The sequence below is a fragment of the Pagrus pagrus genome (genome assembly GCF_965226575.1).
Source record: "Pagrus pagrus genome assembly, chromosome: 20".
Taxonomy (NCBI): Eukaryota; Metazoa; Chordata; class Actinopteri; order Spariformes; family Sparidae; genus Pagrus; species Pagrus pagrus.
This window is the reverse complement of record NC_140207.1, coordinates 26456128-26474622: the sequence shown is the minus strand read 5'-3', so window position 1 is coordinate 26474622 and position 18495 is coordinate 26456128. Positions and strand designations below refer to the sequence as shown.

At 41.4% G+C, this 18495-nt stretch overlaps 1 protein-coding gene across 1 annotated transcript in view; it reads left to right on the top strand.

Annotated features, from left to right (window-relative positions):
* cubn (cubilin (intrinsic factor-cobalamin receptor)) overlaps positions 1 to 18495 on the top strand; it is a 244366-nt gene that overhangs the window by 64423 nt on the left and 161448 nt on the right. Inside the window, exons 15-17 of the mRNA XM_084340702.1 lie at positions 10553 to 10734; positions 11919 to 12081; positions 13199 to 13389. Of these exons, the coding sequence (XP_084196828.1) occupies positions 10553 to 10734; positions 11919 to 12081; positions 13199 to 13389 (536 nt within the window). The remainder of the gene's footprint in view (positions 1 to 10552; positions 10735 to 11918; positions 12082 to 13198; positions 13390 to 18495) is intronic.

Genomic DNA, 18495 nt, shown 5'->3' with positions numbered 1-18495 from the left:
GAGGTTTTTGTGTTTGTATCAACACGGAGTGTTTTATTTTGAAAATCAACCGGATTTCTTGTGGTTGTTTCGTGTCTGACTTCCTGTCTGCTCTGTGCTAAATTCGGCTGAATTGCTGCGTTGTGTTGTGGGGTCCGCCAGAATAGAAGTCCTGCGTATCTGATCCGCAGGGCTGCCGACTGCCGGAGCTGGCACACAGCAGACACGCAGTGCAGAGGATCTGGTGGAAGTTAACACATGGACTAGAGTGCTACGGATCAGCTCCGCTGCCGTGGCGGAGCCGTAACGCAGCCGTACCATATCCAGTGGAATCTGCGGGCAGAGGGCAGATTTTCAAACAGCTTGTTCATAAAACAAGGATTATCCAAATTTGGTGCGTAAACATTGACTAACAGGACAGGCACACGAAATAGAGTATCTAAAACTATCAGATATCTGCCGTCTCTGTCAGAAATGATATTAGTCAGGGTAAAAGAGACAGATTTACCGATCAAGATGGCCACCCCTCTGGCCTTCGAGTTGAAACTAGAATGGAATACCTGAGCAACCCAGAGACATTTCAGTCTGACTTGATCTTTGTTCCTCATGTGGGTTTCCTGCAAGAACACAATGTCAGGAATTCAAATGGGAGAATACCCTACATTGCTTGACAGCACCTCCTAGACCTTTAATATTCCAACTGATGAATCTTACATTTGAGCCTGAAACATTAGTCATGTGGAAAGTGAGTTAAAATAGGAGGCAACCAGGTTCCCTACTCCACACTTCAGGGGCAAGAGGGGGAGGACAGAGAAAGGGAGGAAAAGGGAAAGAAAAAAAGAAAAACAAAAAAAACAAACCAAAACAAAAAAACACATACACACAGAGCTAACTTATCAAACTCACCCCAGAACCCACACCTTCCCCCCACAGCACCTACCACTATCCCATCCCCAAACGATAGGATACCAGTGCTAACTCCACAAGGAGTCATAAACAAAACAAATAAACTCCAGGTTTTGGACCAAACAGTCATCTTCACCTCACTCCAACTTGGCTGGAGCTCCTGGAAACATTGGGAAGATAAAAAATGTGTAGCAAAAGACAGGGCCTAAATATTAAACCACACAAGGCTCAGAACCATCTAAGAAATCTGCACATATGTACATAAGCATAGTGACTGCTTATTAGAACAGCAGGAGTTATGGTGCCATTTATATCAAAATTAACTAAACATGTCAACAGTGGTGGTATATTACTCAAAGCTGTTTCGTAGACCATGCTGTAGATCAAGAACCGTTTCAGCTTTATGAGAAAAAAAAGAAAAAAGAAAAGAAAAGAAATGGTAGCAATAAAATAATAATAAATAATCATAATACTAATAATGATGATAATAATAATAATAATAATAACATAACTGTAATGGCACCTACACTCAAACTTGTGTTTTAATAACTATGCTGTAACAAACCCAAGTTTACCTGAGTGTTTTCACAAAGGCAGCGGCATCCTTCGGTGATGTAAATTCCCTTTTGACATCCCCTCTGGTGATCCGGAGACGCGCTGGTGTAGCAGCCCAAATCTTATGTCGGGAATGTCCCTGAGCTGGCGTCGGATGTCATTGAAAGCTGCACGGGCTTTGGCTGTGCGTGCAGTGAGATCCGGGAAAATGGAGATAGTTGAATCCTTCACCTTGATCTGCCGCTGGGTTCTAGCACGTCATAGGATGTCGGCGCAGTCTGCATAATAGTGTAAACGTGCTATTATGGGACGAGGGCGTTCGCCGGGTTTCGGCTTGGGCTGTAGGGATCGATGTGCCCGGTCCACCACTGGCTCTTTTCCCAAGCCGAGAGCATCCTTCAGCAGGGTGGAAACTGTGGTCGCGTCAACCGCGCCGTGCTCCTCGGGTAGACCTATTATCCTGATGTTGTTACGGCGAGATCTCGCCTCCAGATCTTCACATCTGCTGTCGAGAGTAACAAGTTGGGCCGAAGGTTTGTCCACTTTACTTTGAAGTGAGACCACATCGTCAGTGCATGTCGACAGCGAGCCCTCCATATCAGTCACAGTTACCTTTAGCACATCCACCTCCGACTGGATAGCCACCATGTTAGCATTTAGCTCCACTTTCACACTCTGTAGCTCGGACTTTATCTGAGTTATTTGTCATTGCCGTCTCCAATTCTGTCTTAAAAATGCCTACCACCTCATCTCGAAGAGCGGCGAGGAGTTCAGCCTTAAAGTCCGGAGAGGTCATGCTCGGGACGGCGGCAGTTTTCTCTGGAGTGGGGGGCTTAGGAGGCGCACTCCGCGGCGGGGCGGCCCCACTACTCCCCGGGGAGGCTGCAGCCTGGGGGGTAGGCCTCGCTTGCGCAGCCGCCGAGTTGTTCGTATTTTTCTGTTTTGTAGGCATGACGGCCTGTAGTACAGTCACAACGAGCTTGTGGAGTCAAAATGTAGAAATGAGTAGTACATGAAAAGGCCCTATATGATCATTTAAAAGAGTTTCACAGGAGCTCCCGCTGGCACGTCTTACTCCATTAGTCGCTAAACCGGAAGTCTGGGATTTTTTATTCTATTTTAATTTTTAAAAATGCTTTCTTTAAAATGCCTTTTAAACTACAATTAAAGTGCACAGCTCAGTTGGAAACAGATTTTCCTGGAAAGCTACTCACTGATGCTTGCAAGTTCTGTTATAGTCCAGAGCAGTCTTGACATTTTGAGGCACCTCTCCTTTTAGCGGCAGACAGTGTGCAGGCTAACGGCTAATGCTAGCAGCTAGTTGAGAGGGAGAGAGAGAGAGAGAGAGCAGTGTTTTCAGGTGATTGTGACTGAGACTTTGAGACTTGACTTGATTTATAGTAAATCAAGTCAAGTCTCAAGTCTTTGAGGTATTATTGAGCTCAAAGACTTGAGACTTGATTCATCCCTGCCACCTGCAGCAATGGAGCAGCACTTATGCCCATGCTTCATCACCAGAACTATATCTAACAGAACCAGTTTGGATTATCTGGTGCTAATATGGTGTTAAAATGCACTTGAATACAGGAAATGGCATCTACTTAATTGAAAATGTTCTGGGGGAGGACCCCCAGACCCCTAGGGTTTTATTTCCTTCATACATCCATGTCTCTGTGTGTTCTTCACAGTCCAATGTTGAATCTACACAGTTCTCGTGGATGCTGATCCTAACTACAAACTAACTTGAGTAGTCTGTCTAGTTAGTCTGTTTTAAGGCTATATAATGTGCCATTTGTATAACATATAAACATGTCTAAAGTGCCCTTGAGAACATGCAGAACTTAGTGCCCTCTTCAGTGGCGAGAATGCGATGTATGTGCCCTTTTTTTTCTTTATGCCCCTGCCCTTCAAAAAGTCTGTGCATGCCACTGGTTGCCACATCAGGAGAAAGACAGTGTTTATAGAAAACAAAAACAGATGTGAAAACAAATACAGACAGACTCCAGTACTCATATACATACATATGATTTATGTAAATGATTTACAACATAAGTTTACATTAAGAGAAAATTAAGCACAGAAGACGGTAATACAGAGATGAGGTTTTGGTTCACTGGCAAATTTAAAGTTTTGAAGGGGGCCTAAGTGTTAAGTCATTTGGCTGTTTGGCTTTTGTTAAATGCTGTTATTTTGTGTCTAAATTTCCGGTTGAGCAGTGATGTCTTTCCTGCGATGGTAAGGGTGCTAAGTATGGCCTTGTAGTATTTTTGTAGGTCACTAATTGGTGTGAGGTCTCCTAAGAGGCCGAGGGGAGGGGAAAGTGGAACGTTATGACTCAGGATTTTTGAGATGATTGTTACGACCAGGGCCTAGGGAAAACCCTGGCGCAACATGAAAGTGAGACTCCCCTGTTCCCATCACCCAACCACCACCAGCAGCAAAGCGTTTTTAAATGGTTTTATTAACAAACATAGTTTGTCCACAATCAAACATGCTGGTAGTTTGGTTGAGAGAGGAGAGCCCACAGGAACTGGAGAGGAGCCGGCCCTTAACCCATTAAGGCCTAAAACGCCTAAAAAAAATGCCTGTAAAACCTATGGGCAATTTTGGAAAGAACCCCTAAAACCTGAGGTTTTCTGGAAAACAGCACCCTGGTGTCAACGTCTACTAAAAAGCTGATATCTCAGCCTCTGTAGGAGATAGAACCAAAATTCAAAATGTATTTGAGAGCTTACACCTGTGGCTTTGACAAGAACAATGTTTTATTTGTGCAAATCTTTGTAATAGTTTATCAAAATATTTAAAACATTGCACAAAGTTGAAAATACAATAAAACCAATAAAATTAATGACAAATCTCTCTAGTTATTATTTCTTATCAATAAACTTTTTATTTAGAAAGCACTTTCCAAGTCAAACAGATGCAAAGTGTGAAACAACAAATAAAAAAATAGAAATAAAAGTTACATTTACACCTAGGATGTAGAATAAGTATACTGTCATCATCAAAATTTCTTATAATTATCATAGATCATAGTAATAAAACATATATTGCACTTTACATTTTACCAGTTTCAAAGTGCAGTCAGAAAAAACATTGGCCACGTTTCCCAGATTCGTTAAGAAGCTCTTAAGTGCTAAGATCTTCTTAGGAGCGTTCTTAAGAACGCTGTGAAAGAAGGATGTGTTTCCCAGAGTCGCTCTTAGCTTAAGATCTTTCACTAAGAAGGAAATGTAAGATCGAGCTGACCCACTCTTAACAGCCTTCTTATTGACCAAATGCTAAGTGATCAAGCCGCGTCAGGGAAATTTATATCCTCCACTTTTCGAAATAATAAAACAATGCTCAATGTTGAAATGCGCCCATAGCTGCGGACCACTGGCGCAAGAAACATAGGTTAATAGAAGAAAAAAAATGTTTTATTGAATTACACCTTTAAGTTTTCCACACACATCTGCATATGAGTTTATAGTACTACACATAAAAAAACAATTTCACAGGCATTTCACAGATATCAAGGAAACAGATGTAATTAAACTCAGCTGAACCTCATCCAGAGAGGCTTCACCTGCTACACTATATAAATGCGTTGCCAAAGTCCGCGCATGTGAGAAACCATGGCTGCAATACAGCACATTCTCGCTGCGAACCAACAGCGTTGCCGCGCGCGAAGCCAGACGGTTTACATAAATGCATACGTGCGTCAGCACTTCTCCCCACTGGACGTGCTGTCAGACCGGGCTGTCCAGGCAAAGTACCGGCTGCCCCGTGCGGAGATCCAACGGCTGATCACTCGGTGTCTCCACAAATCCAGAGAGCAACCCGCTGCAATTTTGGCCTCAGCCCGGAGGTGCAGCTCCCGGTAAAGCTCTCTGTCTCCGCCATTGTTTACAATCTGTCTGAAGCGCATGTAAGAATCACCCTCCTTATTATGAGACGAAATCCTTAGATGAAATGTACTGAGAACTACAACATGACGTATCCGCTTTCCCGGCCTCAAAGGTAGAAATGCGCAACAGCGCCCCCGGCTTCAAAGGTAGAAATGAGCACATGCTCTCCCGGTCTAAATGGGTTAAACCCTTGGCTTCCAGGCAGGAACCAATCAGCTCACTGGGGCAACCTACAATCACTCACACACCTGCAACCAATCACACACTCAGGTAACAGAGGGTTATTTAAGCAGAGACAAAACATACAACCTCTGGGGTCGTAACACCTCCCCCCTTAAAAATGAACATTTCTCCCCCAAAGAAATGTTCAATTTCAGGAATGTAATAGGGTGTTCAGCTATCACAAGTCCGTCACTCTTTCCTGTTGAACCACGTTGGCTGTGTCCAAATTCAGGGGCTGCAGCCCACGAAGTGCGCATTTGAAGGCCAATTACGTCACAACGCTGCGCGAAGGCTGTCCAAATTCAGAGGCTCCTTCAAACGCAGCCCACAAATGCAGCCTGCCCTTCCCTCTTTTCGGAGGACGCACCGCTACTATCCTCCGCGGCCTCACATATCCCAAGATCCTTTGCGCGCCGCTGCTAAGTCCCGAAACAGAAGAGGAAGCAAGAGAAAATGGCGACATCAAGTGGCGCAGACATGACATTCAAATGTAAGTAATGGGTTTATACTCGGTTTTTAGTCATTTGAACATCCAACGCCAGATATGTTAAACTTCAAGGGACTATAAAACCTCCAGATGTTAACTTTCAGTTCAAATACGTGACGCTGGTGATGCTATGGTAAATATAGTTGTTCTTCACCAATGGGTTAATGTTTATTTTGTAATGTTAATGATTCAATTTAGACTTGACACATTTTGTCATTAATTTTTGTACACACACAAATAAATGTACACGTTTGATAGATTTGAACCAAAACAGACTTTAATGCATCTCTTCATTCAGAATCGTGACGTAAGGGTAAGGGGCGGGAACATCTGGTGAGGCAACCAGGAAATGCTCCAAAGGCTAGACGTCCCATTTAACAACGGTGGACGAGGCGTTCAAATACCTATCCGAAGGACCCGGCCCTCGTGGACCGCAAAGGCTAGGCCATTGAAGGCTGCAGCCCCTGAATTTGGACACAGCCATAGTCTACATTAAACACTTATGCACAGGACCAAAAGCAAGTCAGTGGGTGCCACTCCCACTAACAAAATGGCCACCACCATGAGGAGAGAACACAAAAAGCAAATACACCAACTGTGGTAACACACACACACCAAAACAGCAACAGGTGACCAACACAACCGTGGAGTGCAACAACCACCACACAAAAAGGCGTCACTGTGTAGTCACTACTACACACAAATGTTGCCAGCTTACACCTAAGCTGCAACCACAAGTGACCCAATGAAGGTGAACTGCCACTACCACACCCAAAATGGACACCTTGTGATCTCCAACCACACGTTACAGTAAAAGGAGTGTAACAAAAGAGAAAAAGTGACTAAACAAACTGGGAAGCCATACCCCACCACTCAAGATCCACTGATCTGTGGAGCTAGCTAGTCTAACCTAGCTAGTCTTCAGTGGCTTGCCGAGCTTGAGGCATCTTTAAACGCTGAACTCAGTGCATCACCGAAGACCAGGAATCTGGTCAATGGCAAAACACTGAAGCGTACCCCCACTCAGGATTACCACCAAAAATAAGAAAAGCAAAATAAAAAAAAGTGGCAGATTCTTAAGAATGCCCAGCAGCTAACTAGTCAGGGTGCTCAGTCAGAAACAACATGCTGCAACAGCAAATTAACAAAAAAAGATGACCACTACACTTAACTAAAGGCCACTTACACAAACAAACTAAACCACATCTACCTCACCTCATGGGCACTTAGATCCCGGACAAGCCCCCAGTTGTTACGACCAGGGCCTAGGGGAAACCCTGGCGCAACATGAAAGTGAGACTCCCCTCTTCCCATCACCCAACCACCACCAGCAGCAAAGCGTTTTTAAATGGTTTTATTAACAAACATAGTTGTCCACAATCAAACATGCTGGTAGTCTGGTTGAGAGAGGAGAGCCCACAGGAACTGGAGAGGAGCCGGCCCTTAAACCCTTGGCTTCCAGGCAGGAACCAATCAGCTCACCGGTGCAACCTACAATCACTCACACACCTGCAACCAATCACAGACTCAGGTAACAGAGGGTTATTTAAGCAGAGACAAAACATACGACCTCTGGGGTCGTGACAATGATATTTATTGCGTTATTCTAGAAATTATGGGTTGTTGTGCAAAGCCATACGTGAAAGTAGTTGTCTTTAGTATTGAGTAGTAGTTGCAGTGTTTTTTTTCTGAGTAATCTTTTTCCCATTCTTTGATAGGCATGGCTATGGTGGAGTCTTTGGTTGATGACTTTTGTGGGTATTGTAAGAAATGTTCTTGAGTGAGATCAAACTTCTGTGTTCGTTCATGGAGTGATAGTATGTTGTTGCTTGCAAAAAGGTGTTCTAAGTGAGTGATTCCTTTAATTTTAAACAGAAGGTGCGCTTATTGATTAGAAAGTCTAGGTTGTTCCAAATAGGGGTGAATTTATATGATGAGAGGGTGTGACGGGTGATTTTATAGATTTTTCACCAAGCTTCCAGAGTTGTTGCAATGACTGTGTCTTTGTAGCAGTTATGATGTTTAATTTTTTTCTGAGATAAATGGTAAGTAATTAATGGAGAGTTCAGTACACTATGATTGTTTAATTTCTAATCAAGGGTCCTGAAGAGTATTTGGGTGAATCCATTTTATGATGTATTGCTATTGATTGGCCAAATAATAGTGTAAGATGTTTGGAGCATTTAAACCTCCAAGCTGTTTGCTTTTCTGTAATATTGTGAGTTTGGGTGTCGATTGTTGTTTTTTCCAGTAGACTTTTGTAATTAGTGAATTAAGTGTGCTGAACCATTTGGGTGTTGGCTGGACATGGGTAATTGAGAAGATGTAAAATTGACCTTTTTATTGCTGTAATGCAACCTGCAAGGGATAGTGGTAAATTATTCCATCGGTTTAACTGTTCTTCAGTGGTTCTAAGGATGGGAGTGTAGTTGAGGTGGAACAACTCTGGAAGATTTGGGGAAATGTCAATGCCAAGATATCTGATATAACCGGTTTGGATGTTAAAAGGTTGTTTTCCGTTGTAGCATTCCACTGCAATTTCCCCTCGGGGATCAATAAAGTATTTCTGATTCTGATATTGAATGGGAGCACGATGGATTTGGACCAGTTAATGGAGTAGTTGGAGACGGACAAGAATCTTTCTATTAGTTGAAATACTGCCGGTAGTGATGTTGATGGTTTTTGTGTATATATAATAGTAAATAGTCTGCATATAAACGGACTTTATGGACGTATTGGCTATCATAATTGCAATGATTTGTGCATCTTGGCAGGCGGCTTCTGCTGGAGGTTCAATAAACAGTGCGAATAACAGTGGAGAGAGTGGACATTCTTGCCTAGTGTCACGGTTTATTGTAAAGGGTTGTGAAATTATTCCATTGGTGATTACTGGTGCTGTGGGTGAAAATGTTTTAATGAATGACTCTCTAAAACCAAACCTGTCTAATGTTATTAACAAAAAAGTCTAGTTTACATGGTCAAATGCTTTTGGTTTTTCGTTATATTTATCAGGTTGTTGTTTGGGGTGTGTTGACCTTTAATAAAACCAGTTTAATTTGAGTGAATTAGAATATGAATGACCTTTTCTAATCTCATGGATACAACTTTACTCATAATTTTAATATCTGTGTTTATAAGTAATATCAGGTGGTAGCTTAAGCAGAAAGTAGGGCCCTTGTTAGGTTTGAGGAGAACTGAGATGAGTGCTGAATTCATATGTGGTGGGATGCTTGCGAATTTGTAAATTTCTTTCTATGGCATGGTTTGTAGTGCTTTCTTACAGTTATCTAGCGTAATGGGTCTGTCTAAGATATTTGCATGAATTTCTGGTAATTTGGGTAGGTTAATGTTATCAAGGACTGTGTTTATTGTAGTTGAGTCAGGGATACAATCCATTGTTGAGAGATTTTTTGTAGAAAGTTTTAAATGGGTTTTTAATATATTGTTTGCGGTGTACATAGTATTCCCCTCAAAATTTTTAATGGATTAAATGATAGTTTTTTCCTGTTGACCTGATTTGTCACTATATTCAAAATAGATATGTTTTAACTTTGGGAGAAATTGGGTCTTATTTATCATGTTATTAACATCTTCAGATTGTTTTGAAGCTAATATACACTTCAGTTCTTTTACTCTCTGCTCAAGCTCTTTCCAGTTTTTGCTCTTCCTGTCCTTGAGATGAGTATGAGATTATTTTCCTCTTATATCTGCCTTAGCGGTTTCCCACAGTAGTGAGGAAGAGGTTGTTGGAGGGTCATTTAGTTCAAGAAAGGATGTCCACTCTCTCATCATGTGTACTGGAGTCAGAATATACAAATAATGTGTTTAAACCCCAACATGGCTTAAAGTTGGTTTCCTTAATTAAATTATACGTGCAGGATTGAACACATAGGATAATTTGTGTTTATCTGCAACCCAAACAGTCTGGTTACTTTACTGTGCATCAGCCATTAGCTTGCATGCAACAGCAGGGACTAAGGGTGTTTACGTCTGTGTTTGAATTCAGTGGAACCTCTCACCTCTCACTTATGTACATTACAGTACAAAAACACCTGACAATAGAGGTCATATCTGTGTATCACTGCTGCAGTCAGGTTGATAAAAGGGAGGGAAGATAAATCAACTTTTTAATACCAAAAGTTAAAAATGAATTTCTGAGCTCTCCTCCCATCAGTAAACGGCTCTGGATCAGAACAGAATCCAATGTGACACCGAGTGTTTATTTCTCCAGAAGGTCTGACTCTGTACTTGACTCCAGAGCTGGCTGGCTCTGAGCAGCAGCTCTGCCCATGTTATTCAAGCAACAAATGTCATTACAGTTATTATTAATATGAGTTTGTTGGCTTTAACCACTGAGCCATAAAAAACATTATGGAAACACTGATTTTTTCTCCTTTAAGTGAAACCAGCAGCACACTGAAAATGTCAGTGTGCTGCTCCACAGTTTCAAAGAGTTTTGAAGAACAAAGTGAAATAATTGTTCCTCCTTCCCTAAAATCTCCTTCTCATCTAGTGTGTGGAGGCGAACTGACTGCCCCCTATGGCAATTTTAACTCACCTGGTTACCCTGGGAACTACCCACCTAGCCGGGACTGCTACTGGGCAGTGACAGTGGAGCCCAGCTTGCTTATTACCTTTGTCTTCGGGACTCTCAGTCTGGAGCATCATCCTGACTGCAACCATGACTTCCTAGAGGTAGGAACTGCTGCTATATATCCCAGAATTAGGCATAAGATTAAACCAATCAATTAAATCATGGACAACTAAATAGACTTAAAGGGGAATGCCAGTATTTTTAAACCTGGGACTCATATTTACATGTTTTGGTGTGTAAATAATTCATACTCACCAAAAGTTTTGGAATCAGTCCAGTAGATCACCTCAGCTGGCAGTTGCAACACTGCTGTAGCTGCAAAGTAATCCTTTGATGCAACTCCGACTGTCATAGTAACATCCACTAAAAGTGCCTGTTTTTGCTAATGACAGACTGACAACATTAAAAAACGATTTGTACAGAGATAGACATGTTGTAAAAAACTATCCTTTTTGAAATGTCTCATTCAAGGAGGAGTGTCACTTTACTGGCAGGTCCTCAAGGTAAACCCCAGACTCCTCTCTCCAACTCTTTCTACCATCATCTTCCTGCAACATCTCACCTCCTACAAGATTTCAGAGCAAGACTTTTCCTTGAACGAGTCTTGTGTTTCTGGTTACAAAAAGAATCTCTCTGAAGGTATAATTTCTGTAATGTTGTCAGACACCTAGAATAACAACCTCAGCCTCTCAGTTGCAAAAACAAGAACTTTTAGTGCTATAACTATGACAGCTGGACTTGCTTCAAAGGACTATGTTGCAACCATTGCAGCCGTGTCACAGCTGCCAGCTGAGGTGATAGTATGAATTATTTACACAACAAAAAAGTAAATGAAGTGCCCATGTTTAAAAATACCAATAGGTCTACTTTCACAGCCTGATTGTGTGGGTCTACTAAAATAAGAGTTTATACTTTATGTGAAGTCTTTTTTAAAGCAAAACTAGTATTGTCTTTTTTAGTTTAAGTTCATGTTGTAAGTACAACAATCACAGAGATAGTCATTGGCAATGGCATTCTTAGATCATAGGCTCCCTCTAAAAATGTACACCTAAATAAGTGAACATTTAGTTTAAAGGTATGTTTTTTGTGTCAACTAGGACAATGCTCCTTTAACTGTATACCCTTGCCCAAACTCAATAATTGTGTACCTGGTTGCTTTTACAGAGAAACTGTCAAATTTGTGCACTGTATGGCACTACTGATACTGCTCCATGCAACAAGCCTGTAATGTACTCTTTCTTGCAATGTTGTTCAATTAATTGTCTTGTGTGGTCTAATGTTGTAGATCCGGGATGGTCTTCTACCAGAAGATCCAGTTCTGGGAAAGTACTGTAGTACTGAAACGCCTTCTCCCCTGCAGACCACCGGTCCAGCGGCATGGGTTCATTTTCACTCTGACTTCAGTGTCTCTGACCGAGGCTTCCACATTACATACACAACATCACAAAGTAAGAAACTCTTACTTGAATACGATGGTGTATACATGTCACAATGAAACACATTATACATATCATTACTCTTGACCTTGGCACAAGACAACTTGAGACTTTAATTGCATCAGTGGACTTGCCATCATGTCATAAAAAATGCTGTCAGGTGCTGTTCATTGCCTTAATGTTATTTTTATACATGTTTTTTCATTTTTATTTGCTGGGCTAGAGACTTGGTTTTAAAACAGTTCAGCTTTGTTTTGTTCATATAGGGATAGCTGCTCTAATCTGGGTGTTGCCCTTGATGTGTGATTGATAGTTATTAGTTTAATTAGTGAGAGGACCGCTTCCCATCTTTTGTGAAGTGTTTAATAGTAGTAGGAGTGTAGTAGTCCAGGAGGTGGTGTGGTGGTTCTCCTGTGGGATTTGTTATCTGTACTGTACATAATTTACAGTGGACGAGGAGATTTAACTCCCTCTCTCTGCTAAAATACACAATCAGTCCCATGCAGAACCTTTTGTGTCATTATTGGGAATTTTGAAGTGATTGGGTATAGGATATAAAGCTGTTCTTCTTCACTTTTGGTTACTTGTGGAAAACATATGATCACATGTTGCAACATATTGAGCACATGTGGGAATTTTGACACCGCATATTGTGACATGTGAAAAAAAGGTTAATGTGTAGTGACATGCGGCACCATTTATAGCATGTGAAAAAAAACACGTTGCCACAGTCACTGCACGGTGCCTCTCCTTTTTACACCATCAACCCTGGTGTCAAAGGTTGTGAGTTTGACTTCTGGTTGATGCTCGGTAAATGCACTTTATACACTTTTTCCTCTTACACAACATCTGTTGAACCCACCCATGACTGCTTGATAGTTGACTGACTCTTTGGTGTAGACAGAGACTAACCAATTCTCTTGGTCCAAGGATTGGATCCCATCCCAGCAATGTGAAGTCATCTACTACTTCAATTAAAGTTTCAGCATCTTGCTCTTGGAAATGAAACCCATAGCAGCAAGCAATTGATCTCCTGTTATTGACTGTGTCAGTGCTCTGCCCTGTGTAATGAGCTGCACAGGTGCTGTCCTCAGGTGAAGTCCTCACACTGCTGTGAATTGTGTCTTAGGTGACCCTGGTTGTGGTGGCACCTTCTTAGACAGCGAGGGCATCATCATCTCCCCCAACTGGCCCAACAACTATGCCAACGACCGCCAGTGTGTCTATTTGGTCCGGTTGCCTGCGGGTGAGAGGGTGGCCCTCAACTTCACTCACATGAACCTGGAGACTCATGGCAGCTGCTCTTTTGACTATGTGGAGGTAGGACTTGTTTATGGCTCACAAACTTACATTATGTCCTTATTTATTTAAATTATTTATGAATACTGCAATCCCATCTCTTGCTAAAATACACTACGAGACCACTAATTTGCTTTGTCAAATATGGTTTTACTGCATAATTGTTTCCTAGATTATATTTACTAGCAATGTTTTTTTTCCAGTCCAACAGGAGTTTTTTTCTATTGTTAGGTTTATGTCACTAAAACCCTTGGTTAAGGTTGGCAACACATCCCATCTCATACTTCAAGTCCGCAATGACTTTTCAATATTATATCAAGATCGCTTTGATTTTTTATTTCTGTATAGTTATTATAGTTATTCTTAATGCCTGTCACCGGGCCAGTGCTGAGCATGGATGTGGAAAAGATGGGCAGGAGCTCATATTCCCATTATACAGTTTTTGCAAATAATCATATAGATAATATACCTGAAATTACTTCTTTTTTGACTGAGGTTGGTTCAAACACTGTTATTTGACAGTTAATTATTGCTACATGCAAAGGAATGAAATGTATTTCAGTATGTCTTTTCTTTTCTTTCTTCTTTTTTTTTTTTTTCTCATTTTGCAGCCCTGGTGTTGTAAAATAACCAGGGGTGGAAGTGTCTAATTACAGCTACTCAAATGACTAAGTCAATTACTAAGTTACTTAAATCATTTTTTTGGTGCCTGTACTTTTATGATTATTTTTTCAAGTCTGTTATTTTCTTTTTTTTTACTGAGTACAATTTAAGCAAATATCTACACCTTTCATCTTCAATTTTGTAGGCAATAACGCTATCCTATCACAAACAGGCTAATGAAAACCCTGACATATAGACAAAACAACACAAAACTTTGCAGCATGTGCAGGTTTGGAGAGGTGACCATAAAACCTCTTTGTTGAGATGCCTTTTATCGATAATGCATTAAACATCAATGGTTAAAAAGTACATAAAACTCTCAGTAGCATTTGAGAATACTTTGTACTTTCACTTAAGTATTATTTTAATACCAGTCGTTTAGTTGTAATTTAGTGATATTTCTGTAATATAACTGTACTCATACTTGAGTACATATTTTCAGTACTCTTTCCACCACTGAAAATAACAAATAAAATTAAAACTTAAATTCACCTCATGTTAACCAGCTCAACTCTTACCAAGTTCTTTGACTGACATCTCACTTGCGGAAACTCAGCATAATACTGCTGACATAAATGCACTACCTCTGATTGTTTGGCTGCCTCTCTCACCTCCTTATTTATGTATTACCACCTCTACATAGAAGGCATAACTGCCTCAGTATGTTGGGGAAGATTCTCAGTCATCTAGGTCATGGTATATTTACGTACTATCAGAGCACTTATACGTATAGCAAATAGATAAACTGCCACAGTAATAATGGGCAATAAGAAGATGCTGATATTGTCTGGCTAAGATACTATTAGCCACCATACTATGTGCCAACCAATTACTTTAATATAATTCAAATATCATAATGCAGAGGCTTGGAAGACATGATGTATTTCAGCCACAATTCTAAAAGGCAACACAGAAGCTTTACAAAGGATATATTAGACACTGGTTTCTTTATTTAATCTCTTTTTAAATTGGTTCAAGACAAAGATTGCAGACCGAACACAGGAATATAAGAAGGGACTAAATTATTTTATGGACATTGTGATGGTTTAATCGAAAGGCTCTCTGTGCCTGTGTTGGAGTGCACAGAGACAAATCAAATCAAAAACAGGGGGAAAAAAAATGCTGAAGAAACCTCAGGAAGAGCCACAGAGGAGGGATCCCTCTCCCAGGACGGACAGACGTGCAATAGATGTCGCATGTACAGAGCAGATCAACGAGATCACAATGTATTCAATTATAAGCGATGGTTGACAGGAGTGAAAGTACACAAAGATGTATTACAGCAATAATGATGAAATGCACATGGAAATGTGATTACTAGTGATAACAGTAGTAGTGATCAATGGCAAGGATGGTATGTAGCAATGCAGTACGATAATAGTAGTGGAACGTATGTAACAGAGATGTGACTAATATTAGCGACAGTAGTGGTGGGTGTCAGGCAGGGTCATGGCAGTAGGCGCATCCAAGATCAGGCAGGGCCATAGCAGTGGGCGCATCCACGATCAGGCAGGGCCATAGCAGTGGGCGCATCCACGATCAGGCAGGGCCATAGCAGTGGGCGCATCCACGATCCACGACCCGGGCGCGGCCAGGATCCATGGGAGCCTGTAGGACTAGAAAGCACAAGGACTCCGGGGAAGAAGTAAGTCAGTGACATGCAGAGATGGGGCATGTATACAGGCATAATGTATACAGATGGAGAGGAGAGGAGACACACACTGACATAGGGCTGGGCGATATGGCCTCAAATCAATATCACGATATATTCAGCAACTCACCTCGATAACCATAAATGAACGATAATTTACCCCGACGCCTAAAAAAAAAAAGGTAGTGTCACTTGTAAACAAATGATAATGTTATGAACAAAAATGTCAATAAAACACTGAAAAAACTATTGCAAATAACACTGCCATGTGACAGGTGACAACTTTAAACTCTTTTAAACAAATAAGAGCACTGATGATTAAGAATAAGAGGGGCTTGAACAGGGCACTTCAGAAAGGAGCAGCAGACTTGGTATCCTGACCTGTTTACTCAGACTAGTGTTGTAGATGTGAATCTGACTCGTGGCTGCATGTGATCACTCTACTCTACACACTAGTGTTTACTCCAGGTTCTGCTAAGAAACACTAGCATGTTTACCATTTCAGGTTTCAGGCAGGATCTGAGGAATGTAACAATGTTTCCTCCAGAACTGAAAAAGCCACTTTTAAGATTCACCGTAGTTTCGTTTCCAGGTCAAACTCATTTACAATGGAGGTGCACGGGTCAACTTTTCTGTAGCATCAAAATCGCTATTTTTAAAACACTAAGAAGACTCGACACAACATGAAACTTTGCTCGTAGCATCACCAGGGTCTCTACACATGAACACGAGCATTGAGAACATCGTTTGTGGACACAAAGTTTGCTAAAAAGAAGGTTTTTGAACAACTCACGTTAGCTTAGCCATCCTGCCAGTCCGCGATGCGTCGATCCCCGATCCCCGATCCCCGATGTATCATGGAGCTTTCTCCTTCATGTTACGCCGCACTCGGGGATCAACGCATCGCGTAATATTGAAATGTAATCATTTCTAACATTATGTTAAATGTAAGCAACTAACGTTAGGTGACACTTTTTTTTTTTTTTTTTTTTTTTTTTTTTTTGTAACTTGTTGCTGACCATAACCGTGTCCATGGCAGTGGCCAGGCAGAGCCGCACTCGAACCCAGCTGGACCCAATTAAGTGCGGGTCCAGCTCAGCTTGCAAACTAACCGAATGTGAATTAGTCAACTCACATAACAATGTTACCGTTTCTACATTTCAAAGGGATCAGCCAGCGGCGGCTTCGCGCATGCGTGACTCGCAGTCTGGACGCGAGGGGTGAACTTCTCCTGCTCCGACTGCAGCCGGGAGGGACTGTTGTGTGAGGACTCCTCACACAACAGTCCCTCCCAGCTGCACTTCCTAATCTTGACCGTGCCAAAGCACCCACAGACGACCCAGTCCTCTGTCTGTGGGTGTCCTCTGAGGACTGGGCCGTCTGTGGGTGCTTTGGCACGGTGCCACGGCAGCACGGAAGCACCCGCTGCTCGTTGAACGATACGTGCTTTCACGTCAGAGTCTCCACAAGTCTCCACATACACCAGAAAAAACAGCCCTCGGGCCCCGAGTCTCGGGGGCCCCCTGGCAACTCGGGGCCCCAAGCAGTTGCCTGCCTTGCCTGTTCACAAGCTGCGCGTCTGACTATATCAGTCTATGAAAACATTTTTTTTTCAAGCGGATATCTTAGTTACAACATGATTGGGCTAGCAAAGCAGTTGTGTGTTGCTATGTGGTACTTATTCAGTTTTGGGAAATTGCGATGTCTTGAAAGCATAAGCTGAAGTTGGCTGCAGCTGACGGACTAGTTAACGCCAGACGTCATGTCTTTTCATTGAAACGGGGACTAACACTAGCAAAACACTTATACTTTGAGAGCGTATTGTTCCACATTATGGATAAATTTTTCGAATATATTTCATTTTTATTGGTGGTTGTTGTATAATCGCATTATTACACGAGAGGGTGTGCTTTACTGTCATTATTGTCACGACAGCACACCCTCTCGTGTAATAATGCTTAAATGAGTTATCAAGTTGAATCGCTGGTGCTGGTCACATAGCGGTGATTGTGTTGTCTGTATGCATACTGTGTTCTGAATGCATGTTTATTAGACTAGTTGTCTGGCAAAACAAAGATGTTGCCAATGATTAAAGTTAAATTTGCTGCTATTATTCCAGAAATCTGAGCTTCACCCACACCCCTGTTTGTTCCTTAACAGTCTGGCTAACTGTTTAGAAACAGCTACATTTAATGTGTTTAGGGGCCTTGAAAACTCTGTTCGTTAATACAGCTTGAAACAATCATCATGCTCAAAAGAGAGCGACATTGAGTCCAAGCAGTCCATGTTAAGTGCTAATCCTCCCTGGTTAATGTTAGGAGTACTTTGAGAAAAATATGAAGTTGATCTGTCTGTGCTTTGAGAAACTGGCTTGAGCTTAGTCTTACCTGCCAAGGTCCTGCAGTGGGTGTTCCCGAACATGACACAGTCCTGTTTGTGTGAAGTACAACACGCAAGAATAGATGAGACTTCAACTGTGTTCTAGACACAGCTGATAAACTCTGATTTGATTAACAGAATTAATGTATATATTGTAAATGATGAATTCACAGGCATGTGTGAAAATAACTGAGAGAAAATTCTTTTAAAGAAATATTTCCCAAAGAAAGAAAAGTTACATACTGTAGCGTAACTTATGAAGGCCTACAAGTATATTAATGAGGGCGCCAGATATAACATTAATTATATCAAATTTATACAAAATATCTCAGGGTTTCGGCCTCGATAATTGGACACACTACAAAAGGTCCAATGAAAAATGTTAAATAATAATCAAAAGAATGTCCACTCCCAGTTTACTTTTCAAAATTATT